The 24,095-nt window shown below is 34.0% G+C and overlaps 2 protein-coding genes across 2 annotated transcripts in view; one reads left to right on the top strand and one right to left on the bottom strand.

The window, feature by feature from the left end:
• Nucleotides 1–2,094, bottom strand: part of LOC145260592 (V-type proton ATPase subunit S1-like) — a 56,475-nt gene extending 54,381 nt beyond the window's left edge. The window contains exon 1 of the mRNA XM_080118868.1: nucleotides 1,835–2,094. Within this exon, the coding sequence (XP_079974994.1) occupies nucleotides 1,835–1,935 (101 nt within the window). The 5' untranslated portion in view covers nucleotides 1,936–2,094. The remainder of the gene's footprint in view (nucleotides 1–1,834) is intronic.
• Nucleotides 2,057–13,394, top strand: LOC145260594 (small ribosomal subunit protein uS12). The gene is made up of 4 exons (XM_080118869.1): nucleotides 2,057–2,191; nucleotides 6,131–6,290; nucleotides 7,239–7,359; nucleotides 13,192–13,394. Exons 1-4 carry the CDS (start codon nucleotides 2,188–2,190, stop codon nucleotides 13,336–13,338), a joined length of 432 nt encoding a protein of 143 aa, XP_079974995.1. The 5' UTR covers nucleotides 2,057–2,187; the 3' UTR covers nucleotides 13,339–13,394.
• Nucleotides 13,395–24,095: the final 10,701 nt, after the last annotated feature.

The raw sequence follows: 24,095 nt of genomic DNA, 5'->3' as shown, positions 1-24,095 counted from the left end.
TGCTTATAATACAGTGGGGCTGGGGCAGTGGGGGGGCACGTCGTAAAAATCGACCCCATTTTTAATGTCTTAATTAAACTGTACAAGTACCCTTTTTTTTAGCGCTTTTTCTCCTATTAGGACGAAATTTTGTAGTCGATAAATGGGGTTTTCAGATAAGATTTAAAAAAAAAAAAAAAAAAAAAAAAACAATGGTATCTAGTGATTTTTTTTCTTTTGTTTGCCAATTCTAATTACAATAGTAGTTTCTAAATTATGCAGTCGAAATTACTTGAATATTATTGAATCATTAAAAAAAAAAAAATTTTTTTTTAACTTTAATCGTGTTAAGTGAAAAATTGCGAACATCTTGTTTAAATGGAAATAGAAAATTACCTCCTTTTTTAACTCTCCTGTGTCTTACGATCGTTTTCACCGAATTCTATTTTTTATTTTCTTTAATAAATAATTTTCTACCTTATCGATTTTCGTAATTTTTGGATATAATCATCTTAAAAATACGAGACACCATTGTTTTCATGTGAAATTCAGTTTTGCGATTTCCGAAATTTTGTCCTATTATGTAATTGTTAGGTGAAAATGATTTTAAATAACATGATTTTAGCACGGTAACATTTTTTTTTTTTTTTTTCAATTATTCCGAAGATAATGCAAGGGCATGGCAACATTTGAAAGAAAATTCTTTTCGTGTTTGAAAAAGAAAAAACAAAAAAACACGAGATCAGCTGAGATAAGAATGAACTTTAATACATTACGAGGATGAAATGATTTAAATTATAATTCGGAGTATTTAAACGAGACAAAAAAAGCGAGAAATGGTACGCTTTGGATTTGAATTATTGGTACTCATGTACTTAATGATCCGTGATGAAATAATTACGTTATTATTTAAAAAGCCATTCTTAACATGGGGAGGCGAGGGTGTTTTGTAGCTATTCTGTACTTTAACTAAAAAACTGTACTTTGAATAAAAAACATATCAAAACTTTAAACTTGGAAATACGATTTAAAAAATAGCGCAGGATCAGTAAGTGCATTAGCACCGATTTATTAAATAAAATAAAAGGCGATCATGTTTCAATTTAGCCAGACTAAGTTCAACCCGCATAGATAACAAATGAATAAAAGGAAATACCGTTGGGAAATTAGCCCCAAACAATCTCCTAAATTGTGCCGAATTTTCGTCACACACACACGCATATATATATATATATATATATATATATATATATAAGGAGGTATATTTGGTAAAAAAAAGGGGGGTGCTCAATACTTTAATAGAGCTAAATATGTTTTCATTATTTCAACCTCTTTTTTTTTTTTTTTTTTTTTTTTTTTTTTTTTTTGCTTGAATCATTACAGGTTGTTTCAATCGACAGGACAATAATATTGTTCTGCCGATCTCATCAGATAATTTAAGTCACTCCGAGGTTGAAAAATATATATATGGGGGGGGTGCAAACCAGAACGCCCGACTCAAACTACCAGTTATAAGTATTTAAGTTCCGTAATTGTGGGTAAATTATAAAGGGTATGATATCTTACTTTCTTCCTGGCTAGAACTTAAAATGCTTATTTAAAAAAGAAATAAAAAACACAAACATGTCACAAAGGAGTGGGTAACCCAAAATAAGTTGTTTTTTTTTTTAGACTTGTTTCCACCACCGTATATCTCCTTAAAAATAATTTATATCGCCAACAGTGACGTTTACCTAATAAAAACAGATAAGGAACATTTTGAAAGGTTAGTAAAACAAAACTTATTAGAATTAAAGGTCACGGGTCACGCCGAGAAAAAAATAATAATGTATGGAATTAATATTTTGATTGTTACCTTGTCGGTGACCAGATCAAGGCTGGAACGTCACCTCCATTGGCAAAATTTAAAGTACTTATTAAAAGTACTAAAAAAATAGAAAAGGTCAGTATATTCATGTTTAGTTCGTTTTTGCATAAAACAAACAAACGCGCTGCCTGTTTGTCACAGGGTATTAAGTAGAATCGTGAAACTCCGTAAGGTTTATACTATTTTCTGTGGGCGTTCGTAGAGGAAGTAGTCTTGTCTGCTAAAAAAATATAAAAACGAGATCTCGTGTAAGTCGAGATAAATTATTACGAGACTCTCGCGAGATTTAACGTGATTGCGCAGGCGCAATCTCTCTATCCTTTCACTTGTAAGCCGCCATCATGGGTAAGTTACAAATTAAACACCTCCTTCCATTTTTTACAGATTTAAATAATTTTAAGCTGTTATTTGACATTTTTAATTTACCATCACTCTTCTGTAAGGATTTTCTGTTCATTATTCACTTTTTATTTGAAGTTTAATTATCGTTGTTCGTAATATTTTATTCTAACGTCCAAACAATATCCAACCCCTTTCCTCTTGAAAGCATGCTTAAAGTATTAAATTGTTCAACTTAATTTATTTTTTTTTTCCTTACCGAATGAAACATTTAAGAAAATCGAGAAATAATTTCTAATCGAATTCGATATTTTAATCGATTAAATTAACTTGTATTGATTTAGTTTTATCTATCGTTAATTATCATTGCCAGTTATTGCAAGTCGACCACGTGTGTATTAATAGTTTTTACATATTTTATAAAACCAATCGATGAAATTTAAGATGGAATATATCTTAAATTTCATTATTTTAAAAGTTGATTTCAAGTGTTTTACTATGAAATCGGCATTTTTATATAATTGCATTTTATAAGTCTCGAACTTGCGCGGTTATTTTAACTAATACAATAAATGCAATAACTTGTCTGATTATAATTTATACCTCTTTGTGTGTCTAACTCCAAGATTTGCTTTATTTTGAGTGCAAAAATGTCACGTTAATTGCCTTGTTTGTGGTCTTTATTTTTAAAGCTTAAATCTGGTTACTCTATTCAGTAACCATGACTTTTTTTTTTTTTTTTTTTCATGTCAAGCTTTGTCCAATTTTGATGGTCGAAACCTATGTATTCTTCCTTAAATATAAACTTATCATCTTATTCGTCCTGGAAATAATTCTGTAAAGGAGTTATGTATTTTTTTTTCTTTCCGTAAAATTATTTAAAAAAAAAAAAAAAAAAAAAATTGTAGGTTCCGGCATGTAACGATCTTGTAGGATCGCATAACAATTTTGCCAGGCGAGCAATTATACATAAATCGAGAGGAAAAAAAATATGCTCAAATGAAACTTCACTTCATCTGTCCTCGATCAGTGAATGGAAATTCTAAACTGAGACAGATTTTATTTTTCCAATCCTTGGGGTGGGAGATACCCATATTAAAAGGTTTGTCCTTGCTCAGGGAGGTAAGTAAAAACGGAATAATTACAAAAGCCCCCACCCCTTATTTCCATTTCGTAGCGGTGACTAGTCAAATAAGTCTACCGTGCTGTCTGTCGTGAAGAATACAATTTATAATCGATTCTATTTTTATAGAAAGTTTGTTTACATACGCCAACACTAAGACCGAGCAGCAACGCGTCAACGCGACCCATTTTTATATTAAAACTGATCTTATCAAAGATAACTTTTTAAGTGTTTTTATTATTTACAAAAACAGATTTTAGTACTTGTAAACATGCAAGTGAAATATGGCAGTTATAAACAAATCAGAAAAACTTGTGAAAACCAAATGTACGCCAAATTTTTCCTAGCCTGGCAAGATTTTGAGTGCTTGGCGACTGAATTGGTCATATCTATTGAAAAATAAATCGAGGTTTAATGTACTTAACATTCATATTACTCTTCTCTGGTATTGGAACTCTGAAATTGAAATTAATTTAACAGTAAGCAATCTAAGTTATGTCCCCTGTTTCTGTAATCTTTGATCAAAATCGATCCTTCGCGTTGTCTAAGCACTAGATTTGGTGAACGAATGTATCTTTATGGTATCATAATAGACTTTCTCACACACGCACGCAAATGAGGCAATGCCTTTGATAACATTTTTTTTCTTTATATCCAAAAATAAAATGTATAAATAAGAGTTTATGCTGCATTGCTGTCAATTGTCTTCTACATGAGTATGCAGACAAATCGAGTTTTAACCATCTCCCTTGGATGGTTAATAATGGTGACTAGTCTCTGAATAAAAAATTGAATATCTTAAATATTAGATTATTTTCCGTATATTCATAAGTATTTTGAGTTTTTATTTTTAACTGACATATTTCACTTGTGTCTACCACAAGAACCACAGATTTTTATTTTTAATTGTCTAGTTAAAAAAATTTTTTTCTTCCACTGAAATTTAAAAGAAATGTAAGTTAAATTCTCTGGATTGTGTGGTATGGACTTCCATTTCCAATTGGTTTTCGTACAGGGTGGGGTTAGCCTTCGAGGTTAAATCGACAATGTGATCCAACAACCCAACCCTCTACTAAATCTTTACCCATGTCAAGGAAATTGAAAACTTCCCTCCAGACTGGAGCGTCTTACTTCCCCTCTACAAGAAGGTAAACACTACTGCATTAATTATCGTATCGGCCTTATCGATGTGTAAAAATCTATCCTATCCTGTTCAAGCGGTTTTAAAGAGACAGATGGACAAGGCCAATGCAATGTGGATTTCGCCCAGGCCGATAATGTACTGATCAAATTTTCACAATTCAAAAAATGCTTAAGCCTTGCTAGTTACCAACGTCTGCACTGCATTTGACTGTTGATCGTGGAGCCCTTTGGAAGGTCGTACATGCCGATGACATGTTCACAAAACTGCTTGCCCTAATCAAACCCTACTAAAGTTGGCATGTATAGTCGGGAGTCATGTTTAGACATTCACTCTGGAGTCGGATAATGGTGCGTTCTCTCGCTAGTGCTCTTTGAATTACACTATCGATTGGATCATATTGAACACGCTGGCCAACTTTCATGGTGTAACAGTAAGTCGTGGTCTGCAAATACCGAATATCTACTAGGCTGATAATATTGCTGACATTAAATTGGGCATTGATAAGATGCAATTGTACGCCTCAAAGATCACCATGAAGATGAATGCCAATAAGACAGTTATTTCCAAATGAAAAACAACTGCTTCTCAATGCAGAAACCATTGAAGAGGTCAATCAGTTCAAATATCTTGGTTCTATCATCACAGCAACAGGCCAAGAGGAGGAAGACATTCTCAACTACATCAGCAATGCTCATACTACCTTCCATCGACTTCAGTCGCGCCTCTGGTCTCAAAAAGAAGTAAGGCTGGACACCAAAGTTGGAATCTACCTAGTCCTCGTCCGCACTATTCTCCTGTATGGCTGCAAGCTAGTGACTTATGCAAACTGGAGGCATTTCACCATCACTGTCACATTGTCAATTTCCGCTGGCAGCAGTTATCTTCTACTGTACAATTTTCACTTGCTGCAGGATCCACTCCCACCAAAAACCTTTCCTTACCAGATGCCTTTGCTGGTTCAGCCATGCCCTTTGTTGACACCCACATGACTTCATCCATGAACTTGTCGATCTTCACCACCAGGCCAGAAAAAAACATGATTAACTGAAAACCTCGCTCAGGACTGAAGCACTACACTGAATTGATTCTGGGCACCCGTTACTGCAACCACATATGGCCTGCACTTACGATGGAAGAGGCTTGAATCGCAGTACCTGGTCAGCCAGTGTTTGGGATGTGGTGTCCACCCAACCGACCCATGACATGGTTATGAGGAATCATTTAGAGTTAAAGTCAACTGAGAAATACACATGTACTAGTGAGAAATACATGCTTTATGTTAACATTAGTGAAGTTGTCAAATATGGCCGTTTCATTTGAGCCATATTGCATAACTATGCATATTTAAAATTGTATTTTTCTATGCAAAAATCTGTCTTTCTCGAAAGATTTAAACTTTAAATGATTCCCAATATAACAATATTGGTTATCTTCAATCTCCTCCCTTCCCCCCCCCCCTCCCAAAAAAAAGGTCCATAATGTTTGGAACAAAATTTAATGTCAACAGTTTTTTTTTTTTTTTTTTTTTTTTTTTTTTTTTTTTTTTTTTTTTTTTTTTTTTTTACTCTAAAACCATTCACTCCATGATTTAATAACTTTGCCTAAGTGTTTTAATATAAACACTACTTGCTGGCGACAATTTTAAATGTTTTAAAGTTTTAACTTTTCTTTTTGATAGGTAAGCCTAGAGGCTTGAGAACTGCTCGAAAGCTGAGAGACCACCGTCGTAAGCAAAGATGGCACGATAATGATTACAAGAAAGCCAATTTAGGTACCAGATACAAGGCCAATCCTTTTGGAGGTTCTTCTCATGCCAAAGGAATTGTTTTGGAAAAAGTGTAAGTGTTTTTTATTTATTTAAAAAGAAAATACAACTTTGTTATATATGGGTCATGGAATTGCATTCATCTGCAAAAAGATCTTATCGGGTGATTATGTGTAATTATATTCATGCTGATATTCTATATAATTTATACTTGCGTAATATGGTCATAGTAAACAAAAACCTGTTTCCGTATATATTTATGGATGCATATGTTTTTTAAAAATTTGCCTATCAAACTGTCAGTTTTTGGTCTACAATCATGAAATTTAATATATAGGGTATTCGAACCCATGTGAAACTTTATATCTGGGTTTTAACTGGCGGAAAATCTGAAAATTAAAAAAAAAAAAAATGAAATTTGGCAGGTGAAGACCAGACTGCATTGCGAATATTCATATCACGTAATAGCTATTGGTTCATGATTTAATTTTTAGCCTTGCAGCAAACATGACTTCATAACTCAACCATTAATGTCAGAGAGAAAAAGTAAATCGTAAGCTAAACGTTTTCGTTTTGAGATTTAAAAAAACTTTTAATCCTTACTTGGGTCTATTATAATAAATACGAAATCTGCATTAATCAAAACCAGCATATTTTATGACCTGGTAATGCCAGGTGGCTTCCTAGTAGGTTCATAAGTTATATCTAATCATTAATTAAACCAATTTTCTCACGGTAATGTTTTAATTTTTACTTAATAAAATTATTGGGTGTAAACGATTGACTTTATAACCGCCATACCTACTAAAAAGATATATGAAAAATCAAGTCCAGAAGCATTTTTTTCTCAACTTTTTTTAAAATATGCATATCCTTAAGTTCTAAGGATATTGAACTAAAATTGGCAGTGTTTTTTTTATTCCTTAGATTTTAATTTCAATGTTTTTTTTTTTGTTTTTTTTTTTTTTATGTAAATGCACACATTTTAAATGCTTTGCAATTGTTTTTTTCTTGTTACCAGTGGTGTTGAAGCCAAACAGCCCAATTCTGCCATCAGGAAATGCGTGAGAGTTCAATTGATCAAAAATGGAAAGAAAATCACAGCTTTTGTACCAAACGATGGTTGTTTAAATTTTATTGAGGTAAACACTTTTTACGTTTTTATATGGAGAGGAAATGCCCTTCCAATGATGATCTCTTCTGTATGACCCGATAATATTTCAACATGAGGGCGTACACGGTTCTTGAGACTGACGGATTGAGGTGTTCAATTTTCAGTATTTACTTCAACAGTGCCCAATACACGAGTAGATAGATAGTTTTGGAAATGTATGGCAATTAAGTTACAAAGAGCATTCTATGTAGGGAACTATCATACCATACAAGACAATAATAGAATAGCGTAGAAGCCTGCCAACTTTTGAGTGAAGCCTGGCTATTGGCTTATGAAAAAACAATGCTTAATCTGATGGGTTAGCTTGCTAAATTAAACACCATTTTACTCCTATTCTTTACAATGGTAAAATACTGGCAATTTTGTGTACCTTAATTGCTATTTTGGAAAATTGTATAATTATTAAATGCAGGAACTGATAATTAGCTGAACACACTATTCAGCTTAAGTTTTCTTCCAATATGATTTGATAATGTTAGGTTTCTTGAAACTGAATTGAGATCTATTTATTTTTAAGATTAGCTTAGTGGTTGCATTAAGTAATTTTGTGAAATTTTTGTATTGCTTAACTGATGAAACGCTAAGTGACGGGCGGACTTAAAACTAATAGTTTGAAGAATGTCACTTATCTGATAAGCAACTTTTCATTTTCATTTAAAACTTGTGGTGGAGGGGGTCAATTTTAGACATTTTAACTTCACAATACTGTTTTTTGATATTGTGTGTATATCATTCAAACACTGTAGTGTTCTAATATGGTTGAGTGGCAGTTTTAGTTATTTAGAACTGATTTAAAGCTTCACCGCTCACTCATTTTTCAACCAAATTTCAAACAATTATTACAGTTGAAAGATTACCTTCTCAGATCATCTCAGTTATATTGTAAAAAAAAAAAAAAAAAAAAAAAATTCAGTTTTCCTTCAGTAAAACAAGTTATATATTTACTGGTGTTCAAAATCGTTTTGAAAAAAGTGAGACGCGCAACGTTTTTATGACTAACACCCATGTATAGTGGCGGGCTTCAGTGACTACTGTTGTTACCAATTCACCGCTCTCGCAAAAAGTAACAAGTGAAACAAAGAATGAAAGGGAGATAATTGGGATTTTATTAAAAGCATACAACTGCCGTACATTGTTATTACATATGTGTATGTTATATCTATGGGGGCAATTAAGACTGAAATTAAACAAAAGCCAAATAAATTTATTGGAAGCCTGGAAAAATCATGGATTACAATAGAAAAATGGGAGCATGAAAAGTAATATTGTTAAACTTCAACATGGAAAAGAAAAGGACTACTTGTTAAAACTGGAAAAGAAAAGGACTAGTTGTTAGAACTGGAAAAGGATAAGATATTCTAGTAAAAAAAAAATATAAATTTTATAACTTAACAAGATTCTTAATGCTGCAATATTTTAATTATAATATTATATAATCAGTTCTTGATCCTGCAATATTTTAAGTTATAAATTTATATTTTTTTACTAGAATATCTTGTCCTTTTCTTTTCCAGTTTTAACAACTAGTCCTTTACTTTTTTATGGTCACATTTTTCTATTGTGTGTGTGGAGTGTGACAGTGGCTAAGTTATAAATATGAACTGAAAACGTGGGTGTTAAGTTTCTTTTTTTTTTTTTTTTTTTTTTTTTTTTTCTCCTCCAAAGAAACCCGTGTCTAACGTCGTGGAGTAAATAAAGTATATATCTGCATTATTATTAAATTTTATAAACTCTGCCAAATATGGTTGACAATGCATTTAATTTCATATCTTCTTCCAATGATGATCTTTTTCTGTATGACCCGATTCTACTCCAGAATGTGAGGGCATACTCCGGTTCTTGAGACTGATGGATTGAGATATTTTTACATTGCCCCATCTTCCTTGCTTAACCTTTCTGATACCTGTATTTGAAAAAATGGTTTAAAAATTCCACGCAACAATCCTCAATTGCTATTTAGGATTTTAAGAAAATTGAGTTTTCTGTTCAACATTTTTCCTCCTTCACCAAATTTAATATAGGTACATTTTTTTTGGGGGGGGGGTAGCTGTAGGCAGCATGACGACTACTAATTGTATTTTGTCTAAAACTCGTTAATTGAAATGTACAGATGTTAGCTGCACTCATTAGATTGGTGAAATATTCGGGGGAGGGGGGGCTCTTTATTGCTAACAATTTAGTGTTTATAAAGAAATGCTGGGCAAACCTCTTTAAAATGAATGCTAAATGTTGTCCAGTTTATTCATTCTTGTTTAGCTGATGTAAGATTTGTGGCAGGGCCACTTAAGCATGAAAAAAGTGGAATTTGGTTGAAGAATTTAAGGCAAACTTTTGATTTTTAGATTAAAACTGAATTTCATTTACTATCGGTTCAAAATCGTTTTGGTGCTTTTTAGAGATGACGGGCAATATTGAATTGGTAAAATCCTATGTATCTAGAAAAGTGAAATTTTCTGTGTACATTTCCCTACCAAATTACTGTCAATTTTCAGTCTACACTCAAAATTTGGGAAAATCTTTTCAATTGATTTTTCAGCCAGAAATTTGGCTGTCAAGGGGTCAAAGTTCAACGATTTTGATTCTTGAAAGCTCTGCCAATTTTGGGTCTAAATACTTGAAATTTTAGATGTAGGTTACTTTAACATGGATCAAACTTTGATTTGATCTCAAAATATGTTATGAGGTCAAAGTTAAAAAAAATTGACCTCTGAAATTTTACATAAAGTTTATTCAGACATAGGTCAAGCTTTTTAATCGGTTTTTGGCTGAAAATTTGTCTGCCAAGTGGCCTCTAGGAAACTATTCAGCCAATTTTGGGTCTAAACATTTGAAATTTTACAGACATGCAGCAAGTTTTTTTTTTTTTTTTTTTTTTTTTTTTAATCAGTTTTTGGGCGAAAATTTAGCTGCCAAGAAGTTAAAGTTCAAAAGATTTTACCTTTGTGGCCTTTACTAAACTCCTCTGTCTATTTTGGGTCTAAATACTTGGAATTTTACATGTAGATTACCTGGACACGAGTAAAACTTTTTAATATATACACACACTTCATCCAAAAAGTTATGAACAGTATATAGGGTCTGAGCAAAGTAATTAATAAAAGCTATAGATATTAATAACTTTGGCTGCATTCATTCTGAAAAGTTTGATTTCTCTCTACGTTGTCTCACATAGCATTTACGGCCACTGCTAAAAATTGTTAATTAAATGTTTTTTAAAAACAATTATATTAAAAAAAGATTTATTTTCCTTAATTTTAAGCAACACAAATTATGAAAACTTTGTACTTTTTTAATTATTTTCACAGCTCGTCCAAAATATTGGTGATATGATGATACGTTATCCGTTCTCTGAATCTTTTTGTGGATTAACAAACGCTGATCACTTTTTAAATTTAATTTTCTATTTCAGTTTATTGGGCTAGACATAAACATGCTATATTTTGAATCCTATCTATTAAAATTTGTGTGTATTATTGGAATTTGTATACAAGTTTTTGTTTAATGATATGCACGCATTCATTGATACAGCATAATGGGATTTTTTATATATAAACAAATTTCTTTCAATGTGACCTTTTCTGTATGACTTAAATATGATGGCATATACTGGTCCTTAAAACAGGCAGATTGTGTTCTATTGAAGATTTTTTTTTTACTATATACTGCCCTTGAAACTATAGATTCGCAGCCTCTCTGAAATGCCATTGAACTATTCTGACTTTTTCACAGCTAAGCGGTGTTAAAAAAAAAATCTCTGTAAATAGCCTGCAAGTTATAAGGTTATTGCTTAACTGATGAAATGCTAGTGACGGGCGGACTTAAAACTATTTAATAGTTTGAAGAATGTCACTTATCTGATAAGCAATTTCTTTTGGGACTAGTGATGGGGATGGAGAGTACTTTTTTAGAAATTATAATTCTTGGGGAAAAAATTTTTTTTTTTTTTTTATGTAATAAAAAAAAAACTTTTTGCCTGGTTATCAGATACTTATTGCACCCACTTTTTTTTTTTTTTTTTTTTCTAGATATAAAATTACTGATTTTTATTTTAACTTCAAAAAGTCAAAACATCTAATCGTGAATTTTCTATCATATCTTCTTCCAATGATGATCTTGTTCTGTATGACCTGATATTAGCACAAAATATGAGGGCATACTCCGGTTCTTGAGACTGATGGATTGAGATACTTCAAACCCCTCCCAGTCTTTGATATTTAAGAAAAAAAAAAATAAACAAATAATTTAGAATTGCTGATTAGGATTTAAAAAAAAAAAAAAATTGGTAAAACACGCTTAAATATATTTTAATTTGTGCAGATTTTGTATTATTTTACATCCAATACTCTATTGTACCTAATGTAGTGTTAAAAGCTAATAACTTTGCTCGAGCGAATTTGTTGCTTGCAACACTTTAATAATGGAAAATGAAGGTAATAACTTTTTTTTTTTTTTATATATATAACTTGTAAAATAAAGAACTAATTGTTGAAATCAATTAATATTATTTTATCCAATTTGGTTTAATGGAGATGAACAAAAATCAGTGTCGCATTTAATACGAGAATTTTCTTTTAAATATTGACCAATTTTATTGCTTAATTGATGAAACACTAGTGACGGGCGGACTTAAAACTATTCAATAGTTTGAAGAATGTCACTTATCTGATAAGCATTTAAAAAAATGAGATCTTTGTATCAAACTATTCGAGTGAAGTTTATAGAAAATGTTTGGTCATTTAAGATTATGTGGGATTATCGCATTGAAATTTTAAGTCCTTTTAGTGTCTGATCATGTCTGCCTTGATAAGATCTTGTAACCATATGACAGGTTCTTGAGACGTCGCTGCTTATCCATTACATTTTCTAAAATTGCGGTTGATATTCATAATCACTATTTTTAGTGTTTAATTTTTTTACATTTCCCTTAATTATTGGTGATATGATGATACGTTATCCGTTCTCTGAATCTTTTTGTGGATTAAAAAACGCTGATCACTTTATTTTTTTTTTATTTTTTTTTATTTTTGCTTGTTTCTGTGCTGGTAAGCTTTATTTAAATCTAAGGATGAAAACGTTTAAAAAAAAAAAAAAAAAAACTGGTGACATGATGACACTGTTATCCGTTCTCTGAATCTTTTGTGGATAAATTGGTACTGATCACCATTTTAGTTTCTAATTTTCTTGCAAATTTTATTTCCAAATAAACCAGTGTGATTCTTGCTATGAATCCTGAGCTTTTTTAACTTTGTAGGAAAAAAAAAAATGAATATTTAATTCTAAACATTCACTAATGCATTCTCATTTTACTTATGAAATGTTTAAATGAGATTATTGATTGAAACTGTCAAGGATAGAAGTGATATTTTTCATCTAAAATTTTAATGGCTTGAGAAAAATACCCACTTGACTTTTTATTTAGAGTGGAGGATTTTTTTTTTTTTTTTTTTTTTTTTTTTTTTTTCCAAATCCATTTTGAGGTGGGGAAGGGTTATATCGGAATAATTTAGATGTGCAATTTTAGCAAATGATGAACTGAAAATCCATATCCCCCCTCTCTCTCTATCTCTCTCTATCTCTCAACAAAAAAAAAAAAAAAAAAACTGATTTTGGTTGACTTCACTGATTTTATTTTCTGTAAATGAAACCGGCTTGTATGAGGAAAACTGTTGACGGGCGGTCTGATGTACAAAATCTTATGAGCTGATCGTCACAATTCTGATAAGCTAATTTTAATGTTTGTTTGCAAACCAATGTGAATTTATGAATTTTCTATCCTTTCATCCCTTTTTCTTCCTTGTAGGAAAACGACGAAGTTTTGGTTGCTGGATTTGGTCGTAAAGGTCATGCTGTTGGTGATATTCCTGGTGTCCGATTCAAGATTGTGAAAGTGGCCAATGTGTCTTTATTGGCACTTTTCAAAGGCAAAAAAGAACGGCCAAGGTCATAAGTTCATGTCTAACAAATTCCAATAAAAAGAAATTTAAAAAAAAAACAAAAAAAAAATTAGTGTATATCTTTTCTTTTTTAACAAACTCTTTAAACTGGTTCATTTCTTACCGCTTATTTTTGAAATGTAACTCTAACAAAGCGATGATAATTTTATTATGGTAATATTTTAAGCTTTGATCATAAGTCCAGATGGGTTTGATAGTATCTGAACGTTTCAATTTTCAGTCATGGCTTTTTATTTTGTTGAGATTTATTAGTAGCTTAGGTGTGTGTGTGAGCAAAAAAGTGGTGGCAGGCTAAAACCCGTACCGGAAAGGAGGAAAATGTGGGTGGGGGTGATGTCTTTGCTGTTGCGTCCATTACCAAACTGTAAGTGACGTAGGTTTAAATTAAGGCTAGTCAATCAAAAAGGATGACTTTCGAAAATAGCATCCCTCTGCCTGTAGAAAAGTGCCCAGTTGAGGGTGAAGGAATTTGATTTTTAGCCAATTTTTCGATATTTGTCGCCCGAAGGGTTGAGCTCCAAAACCATATCAATCTCATGAAAATTCGTCCTTGGTTTTATTTTAACACTAGCGTTAAAATATATTTTAATTTGTGCAGATTTTGTATTTTACATCAATACTCTTGATTATTATATTGTACCTAATATAGTGTTGAAAGTTAAGAGTAATTTTGCTCAGGCGAATTTGACATATGGCAGATTCTCTCTACATTGCTCGCAACACTTTAATAATGGAAAATAAAGTGTTGTGGCTCTTTAGGGACACCTGGTTCTCATGAAATAAAACGCATTAACAACTTTATTTTGAGATTTTTTTTTTTTTTGTAATATGAGAAAGGAGTTTAAGTTAAAAAAAATAAATAAATAAGACCATTTTTTAATAGGACTCATATAAACTTAATTTTGCTGTTCATCAGGTAGTGGTGATAAAACAGTACTTAGGTTGTTGATATATGCGGTATAAAAAATGTCCAGTTCTGAAGTTTTCCCAGAACTTGCTGCACCACAATATGATCCGGGTATAATAAAAAAATTTTTACTTCACGTCCCTTTCAACAATTGGCATTGTCTCCCTTTGGTGAATAATTGTGGTATAGCAGATCATTTCTTTTGCATCCGTGTGCGATGCAGCTAAATCTGCAGTTTTGCCCATCACTTTCTAGTTTATCCCGGTGAATTAGCATTGGAGTTACTTTATGGATTCCCATCATAGCACAGTTTATAAGATGCTAAGCTTTCTCCATATACCTGCTTCATCTCAAATGTTTTATGTTGGTGTGGGAACTGTACACTGAAGATTTGTGCAACATTTGTCCTAAGGGATCTCTTTGTTACAGACTATTTGACCAAGATGGTCAAGACATTTCCCCCTCTCTATAGTCCAGACCTTGCTTTCTGTGACTTTTAGTTATTCACTAAGCTCAAGGAAAACCCTTAGAGGTTGTTATGAGACATTTGAGATGAAAGAGTCTGTGATATGCTCACACGAAAGGACTTGGCACCTTCCAGAAGTTGTTGGAATAGTACAGGTGTATTGCAGTTTACTTTGAAAAGGGACTATCAATAAAAGTGTCCATACAAAAAGTCTGGAAACTTAGAGGCATCTCTATCAAACTTCTATAATCTGATTCAGATGTGTGTTCTTTGTGTAAAAATGATTGTGTACCTTACATCATGTACTGTCTACATGCTCACAATCACTTCAAATGTACACATGGCGACAAAACAAGGTGTTAGAAATAATTATGAAATTTTTGAACACAATGAGACAGCAACCTATCAGTCAAGGAACCAATAATTCAGTTTCACAAAGGTGAAAAAACTAATGTAGAGCCAATGATTGGGAAAATTCTGTGGATTTCAGGACATCTCTACACTTTCAATCCACATAATCCAAACAGAAAAGTGGCCAGACATTGTAGCATGGTCCGATTTCAAAGAAAAGTGTCCTCCTCATAGAATTGATAATCCCCAACACATGGACGAAGAATGGCGCTGGATTTTGTTGAGAGCAAAAAGACTTCAGCATGAACAGACATTATAATTTCTCCTTGTTGATCGTTTTTGTTTTTTTAATACCCTGCCTGGTGGCAAAAGCTGCTTGGTAACATCAGGAGTGGCAGTACCTACTGGAACTATTATCACCCTGGTTGGTGGCTGATGAGGACAGGGTATCGCACATGCTTTTACATGTCTGATAAAATTTGTATAATACTAAGACTCTTTGGAAAGATGAAGTGACATCCTGGAAAGACAGGAAACGGTTAATAATAACATGGATAGTCCAACGAAAGAAAAATGCCCTCAGGGTATCTGTAGCTGGGAGAGAGAATATATCACCCATCATAATTGCTCAAACAGAAATGATATAGACATGCTCCTGGTTACATGTGATTGCAGAAGAAAATATAACAGCTTGCGAGGGTTATGAATCCACAAGGCATGCTGATGCATGCAACGTAATTGACCTATTGGAGATTGTGAATCAGGAACAACCCTCCCACAGTATTCAGGATCCTATTGCTGAGCAACAACGGTCTGGAGACTTAGCAAGCCAAGAATTCAGTGGCATAAGGGTAATCAGACAGCTGCGTGGACGAGATTAGATGAGGAGCTCTCTTTTTTGCTCACCACTCACCTTAAGAGTCCCTTTGATCAACAAATGACATCTTTCGCTAGGATAATATTCAACGTTTGTATGGAGGGGTACAGTAACGCATAAAAATAAAAAATAACGGCCAAATAGACGACAGCCGCAGAAAGAAAAGTTAAGATCAGAACAGAGAATGCTGAGGCGTCAATTAAAAGATGCCCCAGATCATGAAAGATTGAAAATTTAGAATATCATAGATGATATTCAAAAAAGTATTCTGGTGATCGCCAGGGCTGAGAACCAGAGAAAACATTGAAAGAAAAAGTGCCTGGCATGTAAATCATTCCACACAAATCCTTATACTTTTGCAAAGAAACTTTTCATGGAATTAAAAAGTGATAAGTTTGATGTACCGAGGGAGGAACTCGAGAGTCATTTGAAAATAACATTTGAATGAATTGAATCCCAATATCTCCTCTAAAGGATTTACGAAAACCGAAAGATCTGATGGTAATGTTCAATGATAACAATAAAACTGAGCGAAGTCTGAGATTTTGTGCATAAAGCCTGCACTGGTACCACCCCTGCATGAATAAGATATCATACAAGTTATATAAAAACTGTCCATGTGTGTGTACATTTCCATACCTGTCAATTTTCGGTCTAGAAACTCAAGATTTGACATAAAGCATATTGAGATTTAGGAAAATCTTAATCAGTTTTCGACCAGAAATTTGGCTGTCTTTAAAAACTCTAGCAAACTCCTCCACCAATTTCAGGTCTAAACACTTGAAATTTTAAATGTAGGTTACTTGGAGATGGATCAAACAATTTGATTTGAGATCCCAAAAATAAATGTTAAGGGGTTAAAATTGGGGTCAAAGTTAAAAATAAAATTGACCTCTGCGGTCTCTACCAAATTACTAAGCCAATTTCTGGTCCAAACATTTGAAATTTTACATAAAGGGCAAGCTTTTTACCCGGTTTGGGTCGAAAATTTGAGCTGTCAACGGGTCAAAGTTCAAAAGATTTGACCTTTGCAGTGTCTAGAAAACTATTCAGACAATTTTGTGCCTAAACATTTGAAATTTATACATAGCGAGTATTCAGACATGCGGCAAGCATTTTAATCAGTTTAAAAAAAATTTGGCTGCCAAAAGGTCAAAGTTGAAAGAGTTGACCTTTGCAGATTCTAGTAAATTCCTCCGTCAATATTGGATCTAAAGACTTGAAATTTTAGATGTAGGTAACTTTGTATTTTGATTTGAGACCAAAATAATAAATGTTAAGGGGTCAAAATTGGAGTCAAAGTTAAAAAAAACTTGACTTCTGCAGTCTCTACAAAATTACTCAGACAAATTTTGGTCTAAACATTTGAAATCTTACATAAAGTGTATTCACACGTAGGGCTCATTATGAACAGCAATGCCGGGCATAAATGCAAGTAGTAAATAAGCTTGGTGTTGAGAGTAATAGTAAATTAATAGGAAATAATTTTGGGTTTGAGATTAATAGTGAATTAAGAGTAACTAAGTTTGGAGTTTAGAGTAATAGTAAATAAGTAGCAAATAATTTGGCTCTTGAGATTAATAATGAATTATTCGTAAATAAGTAGAACTTGAGAACAATAGTAAATTAATAGCAAATAATTTTTGGTTTGAGATCAGTAGTTAATTAATAGTAAATAAGTTTGGATTTAAAAGTAATAGTAAATTTGTATCAAATAATTTGGGGTTTGAGATTGATAGTGAATTATTTGTAAATAAGTTTGGAGTTAAGAACAATAGTAAATTAATAGCAAATATTTTTAGGGTTTGGGATTAATAGTGAATTAATAGTAAATGAATAGCAAATAATTTTAGGTTTGAGATTAATAGTGAATCAATAGTAAATAAGTTTGGAGTTGAGAGCAATGGTAAATTAATAGCAAATAATTTTGGGTTGAGATTATTAATGAAATAATCCTTTTTATATATATATATATATAATTAACTCATTCCCCTCCTCTGTGATTTTGACCTTAATAGGATTAAAAATCAAGACATTGCATGCAAATGTTTATATGCACAAACTGCAGCACACTATCTGAGGTGTGTTATAGGCATATCACCTCTCCACTTCCTCGATAATCATAGATTCCTATATTTTTTCTGTTGAGAGTCCAATGCCACATTCAGTTAGAATCAATGGAAGTAGTAAAATCTTTTCTCTCTAATAAATTCCTCCTTCCACTGCCACCACTTACACCATTTCTGGGATCGTCCACAAGGAACAGTTACGAAGTTTTTGGTTTGGGTTTTCTTTACTTCATAGTTGCTTATAAAAACTGGAATGGAATTTTACCATGCCTTTCCGTTCTATGCTTTCCGCTGGGTGAAACGCACCATGGACTTAACCGAATCGAACAGTTATTTTTACCATTTTTTTTTTTTACTTAAAAAAACTGGAATAGACTTTTAACATTAAACGCACCATGGACTTAACTGAATCAAACGGTTATTTCTGCCATTTTTAGAGGGGGGTGCGCTTTATTTTGTTTTGTAGTTGCTTAAAAAATCTGGAATGGAATTTTAACATTCTTTTTTGTTCTATGCTTTCTACTGGGTGAAATGTACCATGGACTTAACAGAATTGAAGGGTTATTCATGCCATTTTTTTTTTCTCACTTTTCGCTCTGTTTTTTGTTTTTGTTTTTGTTTTTCGAATTTGTTTTTATTTTTTGTTTTTTGTTTTTGTTTTTGTTTTTCGAATTTCTTTTTTTAAGAAGTTTTACGTTTGTTCGCTGTTTTTTTTGGGTTTTGGTTTTCCCGATTTTTTAAAGAAGTTTCTTTTTAATATTTACACAGGGTTATTACTTCGCTTATTCTTTGCTTTACCCCCCCCCTTACATACACACCTCCAAACATCCGAGCAATACAGGTACCCCCACTAGTTGTAAATAAGTTTGATTTAAGAATAATAGTAAATTAGTAGCAAATAATTTTGGGTTGGAGATTAATACTGAATTAATCTATCTAGCATATCTATTAAAATAATGTTTTCTGCGTGTGTGTGTGTGTACATTTCCCTAGCAAACTACTCTGTCAATTTTTAATCTACAGACTCGAGATTTGACAAAAGGGTTATTGAGATTTGGGAAAATCTTTTTAATCGGTTTTTGACCAGAAATTTGGCTGTCAAGGGGTCAAAGTTCAACGATTTGAGTTTTGAAAACTTTACCAAACTCCTCCGCCAATTTTTGGTTAAAACACTAGAAATTTTAAATGTAGGTTACCTGTACAGAAGTACAAACTTTTTAATATATATATATATATATATATATATATACATATGCATATAAAGTTTTTAACAGTACATAGGGCCCGAGCAAAGCCAGGCTGAACTGCCAGCAATAAAATAAAAAAGGTTCCATGCTATGATTGTGAGCCTCGTTACTCATTGCAGTAGCATGCTAGGACTTGTCATGTCCCACTTGTGCTATTGATATATATCGGAACATACGCACGGCCTTATCACGTTGACACACTGGTTCTCATTAGATCACCACAGTTGCCTGGCCAATACTAAATGGCTATTTTGGAATATGAAATCAATACAAGCTGCTGTATGTAGGAGGACTTCAACACCTCCATGCAAGAACTGCAAAAAACCCTAACGCCATCTCCCCTGAAGGAGATATACAGGGTACATCGCCTGTGAATTTAATCTCTTATCACTTCCTCCTTTGGAAGAAGCAGGTTCAACCCGCCTAGGATAAATGCCATACAACAAACAGTTGGGTATCTGCAGATTAGAAACAGATGCTCGTTTGAGTTCTGTACTGATGGAATGTTTAGGTTCAGTTTAACTTTCTCCATTGGTTGATGAAATCCTGCAGTGGCGTACAATTGTTGTTGGGTGTCTGAGTGACAGCATCAACATGTTCATATAGAACTGCTGTGATTTCTCTTACAAGTTCTACAGTTGCCGTTGAATTGGAAAAGTTGCTTTCGTGAACGCCAAAATTTAAACGTTCCAATTCGTATTTGTTTTGAAAAATATTTCTTCTGATCCTGATTTATATTTGTTGAAAGTGAAACAACGCTCCAGTGAAACGGTCAAAAAAAAAAAAGTTCCTTTTAAATCCCATTAGTGGCAAGATTCCTTTTTTGCTTTTTAGCCTGAACCTCTTTCGGGATGAAAGGGACCTCAAGAGACAGAATAAATCCACTCAAGTTTGACGCTCGACATGTAACATTTCCTATTATTCTGACTGGCTTTTCTCCCCCCCACTAAGTTGATTATCATAGACTGAAAATTCAAAACCCATGGTTATTGCAGCTGCTCTTTGTAAATGACGTTAAAGTTTTAGGTAATGTGTAGATACAGCGGCCTGGAAAGAAAATGGACACTGAGTTCAAGTTTTATATGAGGTGCTCAGTGCCAGAGATGCACAGCCACCAGTGGCTCAAATATCCGTTTTCTATGGTATTTCATTCTTCCACCTATGCTCTAATTTTGACTGAGCAATATGACTCTGTTATTCTGGTGTAGTTGTCCCTTGAAATAACATGGTGAAACGAATATGTGCTTTTTTTTTTTGCTTTTTTAACATTGTAGTCACCACTTATCAAGGCCCGGAAGCCACTCAGGGATAAGGGTTATTGCATGTACAGTAATCAATAGGATAATATTGTAGTAATTGTTAGTATTGGAGATTTGATAAAGTGTCTTACTTAAGGAGGCGGTCTTTCAGGAATTTGTTTATGTTCGACTTGAAGACATCCAAGTTGTAGTCAGGTGGGAAACAGGCAAGCGGAAGAGAGTTCCACAGGCGTGCAGTTCTAAGAAAGAAGCTTTGTTCATGGACTCTATGTTTTGATTTAGACACAGATAAAGAGTGGGGAAAAATTATTAACAGTGGTTTCAGCTAGATGGGTGTTTTTCGTGAAAGATTGGTGAGGGAGGACCAGAGATTGGAGCTCAGACGAGCACATGCCACGGAAATAACAATAGAACAAAGACAGGTTCGCAATGTCTCTTCTGTAGGAGAGAGGTTGCAGGGAAGAGAAAAAGGTATCCCCCACTAAGCTACAAATCTATTTTGTACTCTGTCAAGGCAGGATAGGCTGTTTTTAGCAGCTCCTGCCCAGATGTGGCACTGTGGCAGCAGTACTCCATCCTTGGACGTACTTGGCTTTTATACAGATAGAGAATTGCATCAGCAGTGAGATATCTACTAGAGCGGTAGAAAGATCCCACCATTTTTCCAGCGACCTTGGCAACAGACTTGATGTACGTGTTCCATTTCAGATCAGGAGTAAAGGTCAATCCCAAAAGCTTGTCAAAACATGGAGCCTCCCCAAAACGAGAGCCATCCATTTCAATTGATGCCAGATGGGGATCAGAGCGTTGATGATGTAAAGATAGGAGCTTGGTTTTAGATGCATTAAAAGTAACCAGCCACCTCTTCCCCCATTGTACCACGCTCTCAAGATCAGAGGAGAGAGAATCAGAGAGAACTTTGTCATTTACGGCCTTTGGTTTGTTGCTGTAGATGGTTGTGTCATCAGCATAGATGTCAACAAATGATTTAAGTATGTGTTTAGGGAGATCATTGATGTAGATCAGGAAGAGAGTTGGGCCCAGGATGGACCCTTGACGGACTCCAGCATTAATACTGTGGGCTTCTGATTTCTGCCCATCAACCACTACTCTTATGATCCTATCTGAGAAAAATGATTTAATAATTGAGAAAACATTTCCAGTAATACCGTAGCTGGAAATCTTGTGAAGTAGGCCCTTATGCCATACCTTATCAAAGGCCTTTGATATGTTAAGAGCAAGGAAGCCTTTGTCGAGAGATTCACTAATCCTATGAGATATAACACTTAACACATCTGCTGTAGATCTAGCAGAACGGAAACCATACTGCATGTCACTAAGAAGGTTATTCCTGCTGAGGTGGTTGACTTCTTCTTTATTTAATATGGATTCCAGCAACTTACTCATGACACACAGGAGACTTATTGGTCTGTACTGAGAGGGAGATGACTTATCACCTGAATTCTTAAATGCAGGGCATACTGATGAGGTTTTCCAGGGTGTTGGGAAGCACTTCTCCTTAAGACAACGCTTAAACAATTTTGTAAGTATGGGGGCAAGTTGTGGTTGAAGCTTTTTCAACACTATAATTGGAATGCTGTCAGGGCCAGTTTGCTTTACTGGAATCAAGGATTAACTTGCCGACCTCATGCACAGATATTTGTATGCTGCATAACGTGTTGTCTGTTATAGGAGGAAATACAGGGAGTTGATGGCCTTGGTCGCATAGGGTAGAATTAGCTGCAAAGATCTTGGCAAATAGTTTGGCCTTGTCTGATGCTGACAAGATGACCTCAGGTCCATTGATGATGGTTGGGATAGAACGCACGCTTCTGTTCAGGATCCTGTTTGCTATTTGCCAAAACTGGTGGGAAACAAGTCGCTTTGGTTTTAACAGACTGAGCATATAGTTCCCTTGCATTTTTTATTACTCTTTTACGGGGGTTGCTGGCAGTCCTGAAAGCAGCTTTAGTCTCAGTACATCTATTACGTTGGTAGCTATGGAAAAAGTGATTTCTGTGCGCGATGGCAGCAGCACATTTTGGGGAGAACCATGGCTGGCTGTTAGGTTTTTGTTGGAATTTTTTGGATGGTATGAATCAGTCTATGCCTACAATTAACCATTCGGTCAGGTCTGATACTATAGAGGACACATCCTTTTTAAACATGGAATGCAGAGGTAGATCAGATATAAATGTACGGAAGTTATCCCAGTCAACCATAGACTATTGATATATTGTATGGTGGAGAGGTGCCTCTGAAAACTTATTACATTTCATTTTTATCTTAACTGATACAAACTGATACTAAGTGGTCGGAAGATCCCAGAGGAGATAGAATGGAACATGAACATAGCTCAGGGGAAGTTGTGAGAAAAGTTCTAGAAGGCTTGCATACTGACCAGTAGTATCAGGCAAACAGGTGGGTTCGTGAACAATCTGAGTGAGGTCATAGGCAATGGTGAAATCATGACAGAACCTCCCCTCATCATCTGTCTTGTTTGAGTTGGTCAGCCATTCCACATTGTGGACATTGAAGTCACCGCAAATGTGAATGTTAGCCGAAGGATGAACAGACAGGATGTGGTCGATTTTCTCAGATATACTCTTAGAGATAGTAACTCTGCTGTTGAGGGGGTGATAGAAGGCAAATATAAATGTGGTTGTGTAAGCAAGTGCAATCCAGAAGCACATATAAGGTAAATTAGGGTCTTCTCTAGAGATATTCCTACCACACGAAAAGCCATCTTTAATGTAGGCACATATTCCATGCCCATGGTGATCTTGGGGGTCAGATTTAGATGTTAAGTTAGAGAATCCTTTAATTATGAACTCATCTAGGGAAGTGGTCGGCCCTATGCCAGTTTCACTTAGGAAACGCTCACTAGCAAAACATGTTCTGGCATATGCGCCAGACAGGCAAAGGTGTCCGAGGCTGCACTCCCAAGATGGCAGTGCATGATCCAATTCGAGATAGTGTTAGTTTGTGCCATATTAGTCAACAGTAAGACATCTTTCAGTGATACTCCGCTGTAATTTGTGATGTTTTCAGTGGAAATAACCCTCATTACAGCAAAATGAGTTCAACAGAGAGTGAAGTAGAGTTTGATGTGTCAGGCTATACCTGTAAACGTCGAAAGAGTGTAGAAAACTGGGTGAAAACGAAGGCTAAAAAAGAAAGGAACAAAGGAGAGGCATACACGAGAAATACTACAAAGCAACAAGTTTCAGAATACGTTGTGGGGCCAGCATGTAAATGCAGATGTTTTGATAAAATAGAACTGGACAACATAAAGGAAATATTGAGTTAATTTTAGGAAATACGCGACTTTGACCAACAAAATGCGTATATTTCTAAGTTTGTAAGTGAAGTGTTCTTATGTCAAGGATGATCGTCCGGACACAACGCATGATATATACGATGATACACGCAAGCACATTGCATAGTGTTTGTAGAAATGCTTTTTTACAGCATACATGATATTAAAGAAAAGTGTGTGCGAATTGTGTTTGCTAAACAAAGCTTAACAGGTGTGATTGATCATGCAGTTCCATCAACGAAAATTAGTGATGAA

Source organism: Euprymna scolopes, chromosome 36 (genome assembly GCF_053919585.1).
Source record: "Euprymna scolopes isolate OS-2025 chromosome 36, ASM5391958v1, whole genome shotgun sequence".
In the NCBI taxonomy this organism is placed as follows: Eukaryota; Metazoa; Mollusca; class Cephalopoda; order Sepiida; family Sepiolidae; genus Euprymna; species Euprymna scolopes.
Note: the sequence above shows the minus strand (reverse complement) of the source record. Positions and strands in the feature narration are given on the sequence as shown.

Bases quoted from the DNA above. Each gene is read 5' to 3' on its own strand.
- LOC145260594 (XM_080118869.1), top strand. The intron at 6,291-7,238 runs GTAAGTGTTTTT...TCTTGTTACCAG, and splicing joins GGAATTGTTTTGGAAAAAGT to TGGTGTTGAAGCCAAACAGC. The intron at 7,360-13,191 runs GTAAACACTTTT...TCTTCCTTGTAG, and splicing joins GTTGTTTAAATTTTATTGAG to GAAAACGACGAAGTTTTGGT.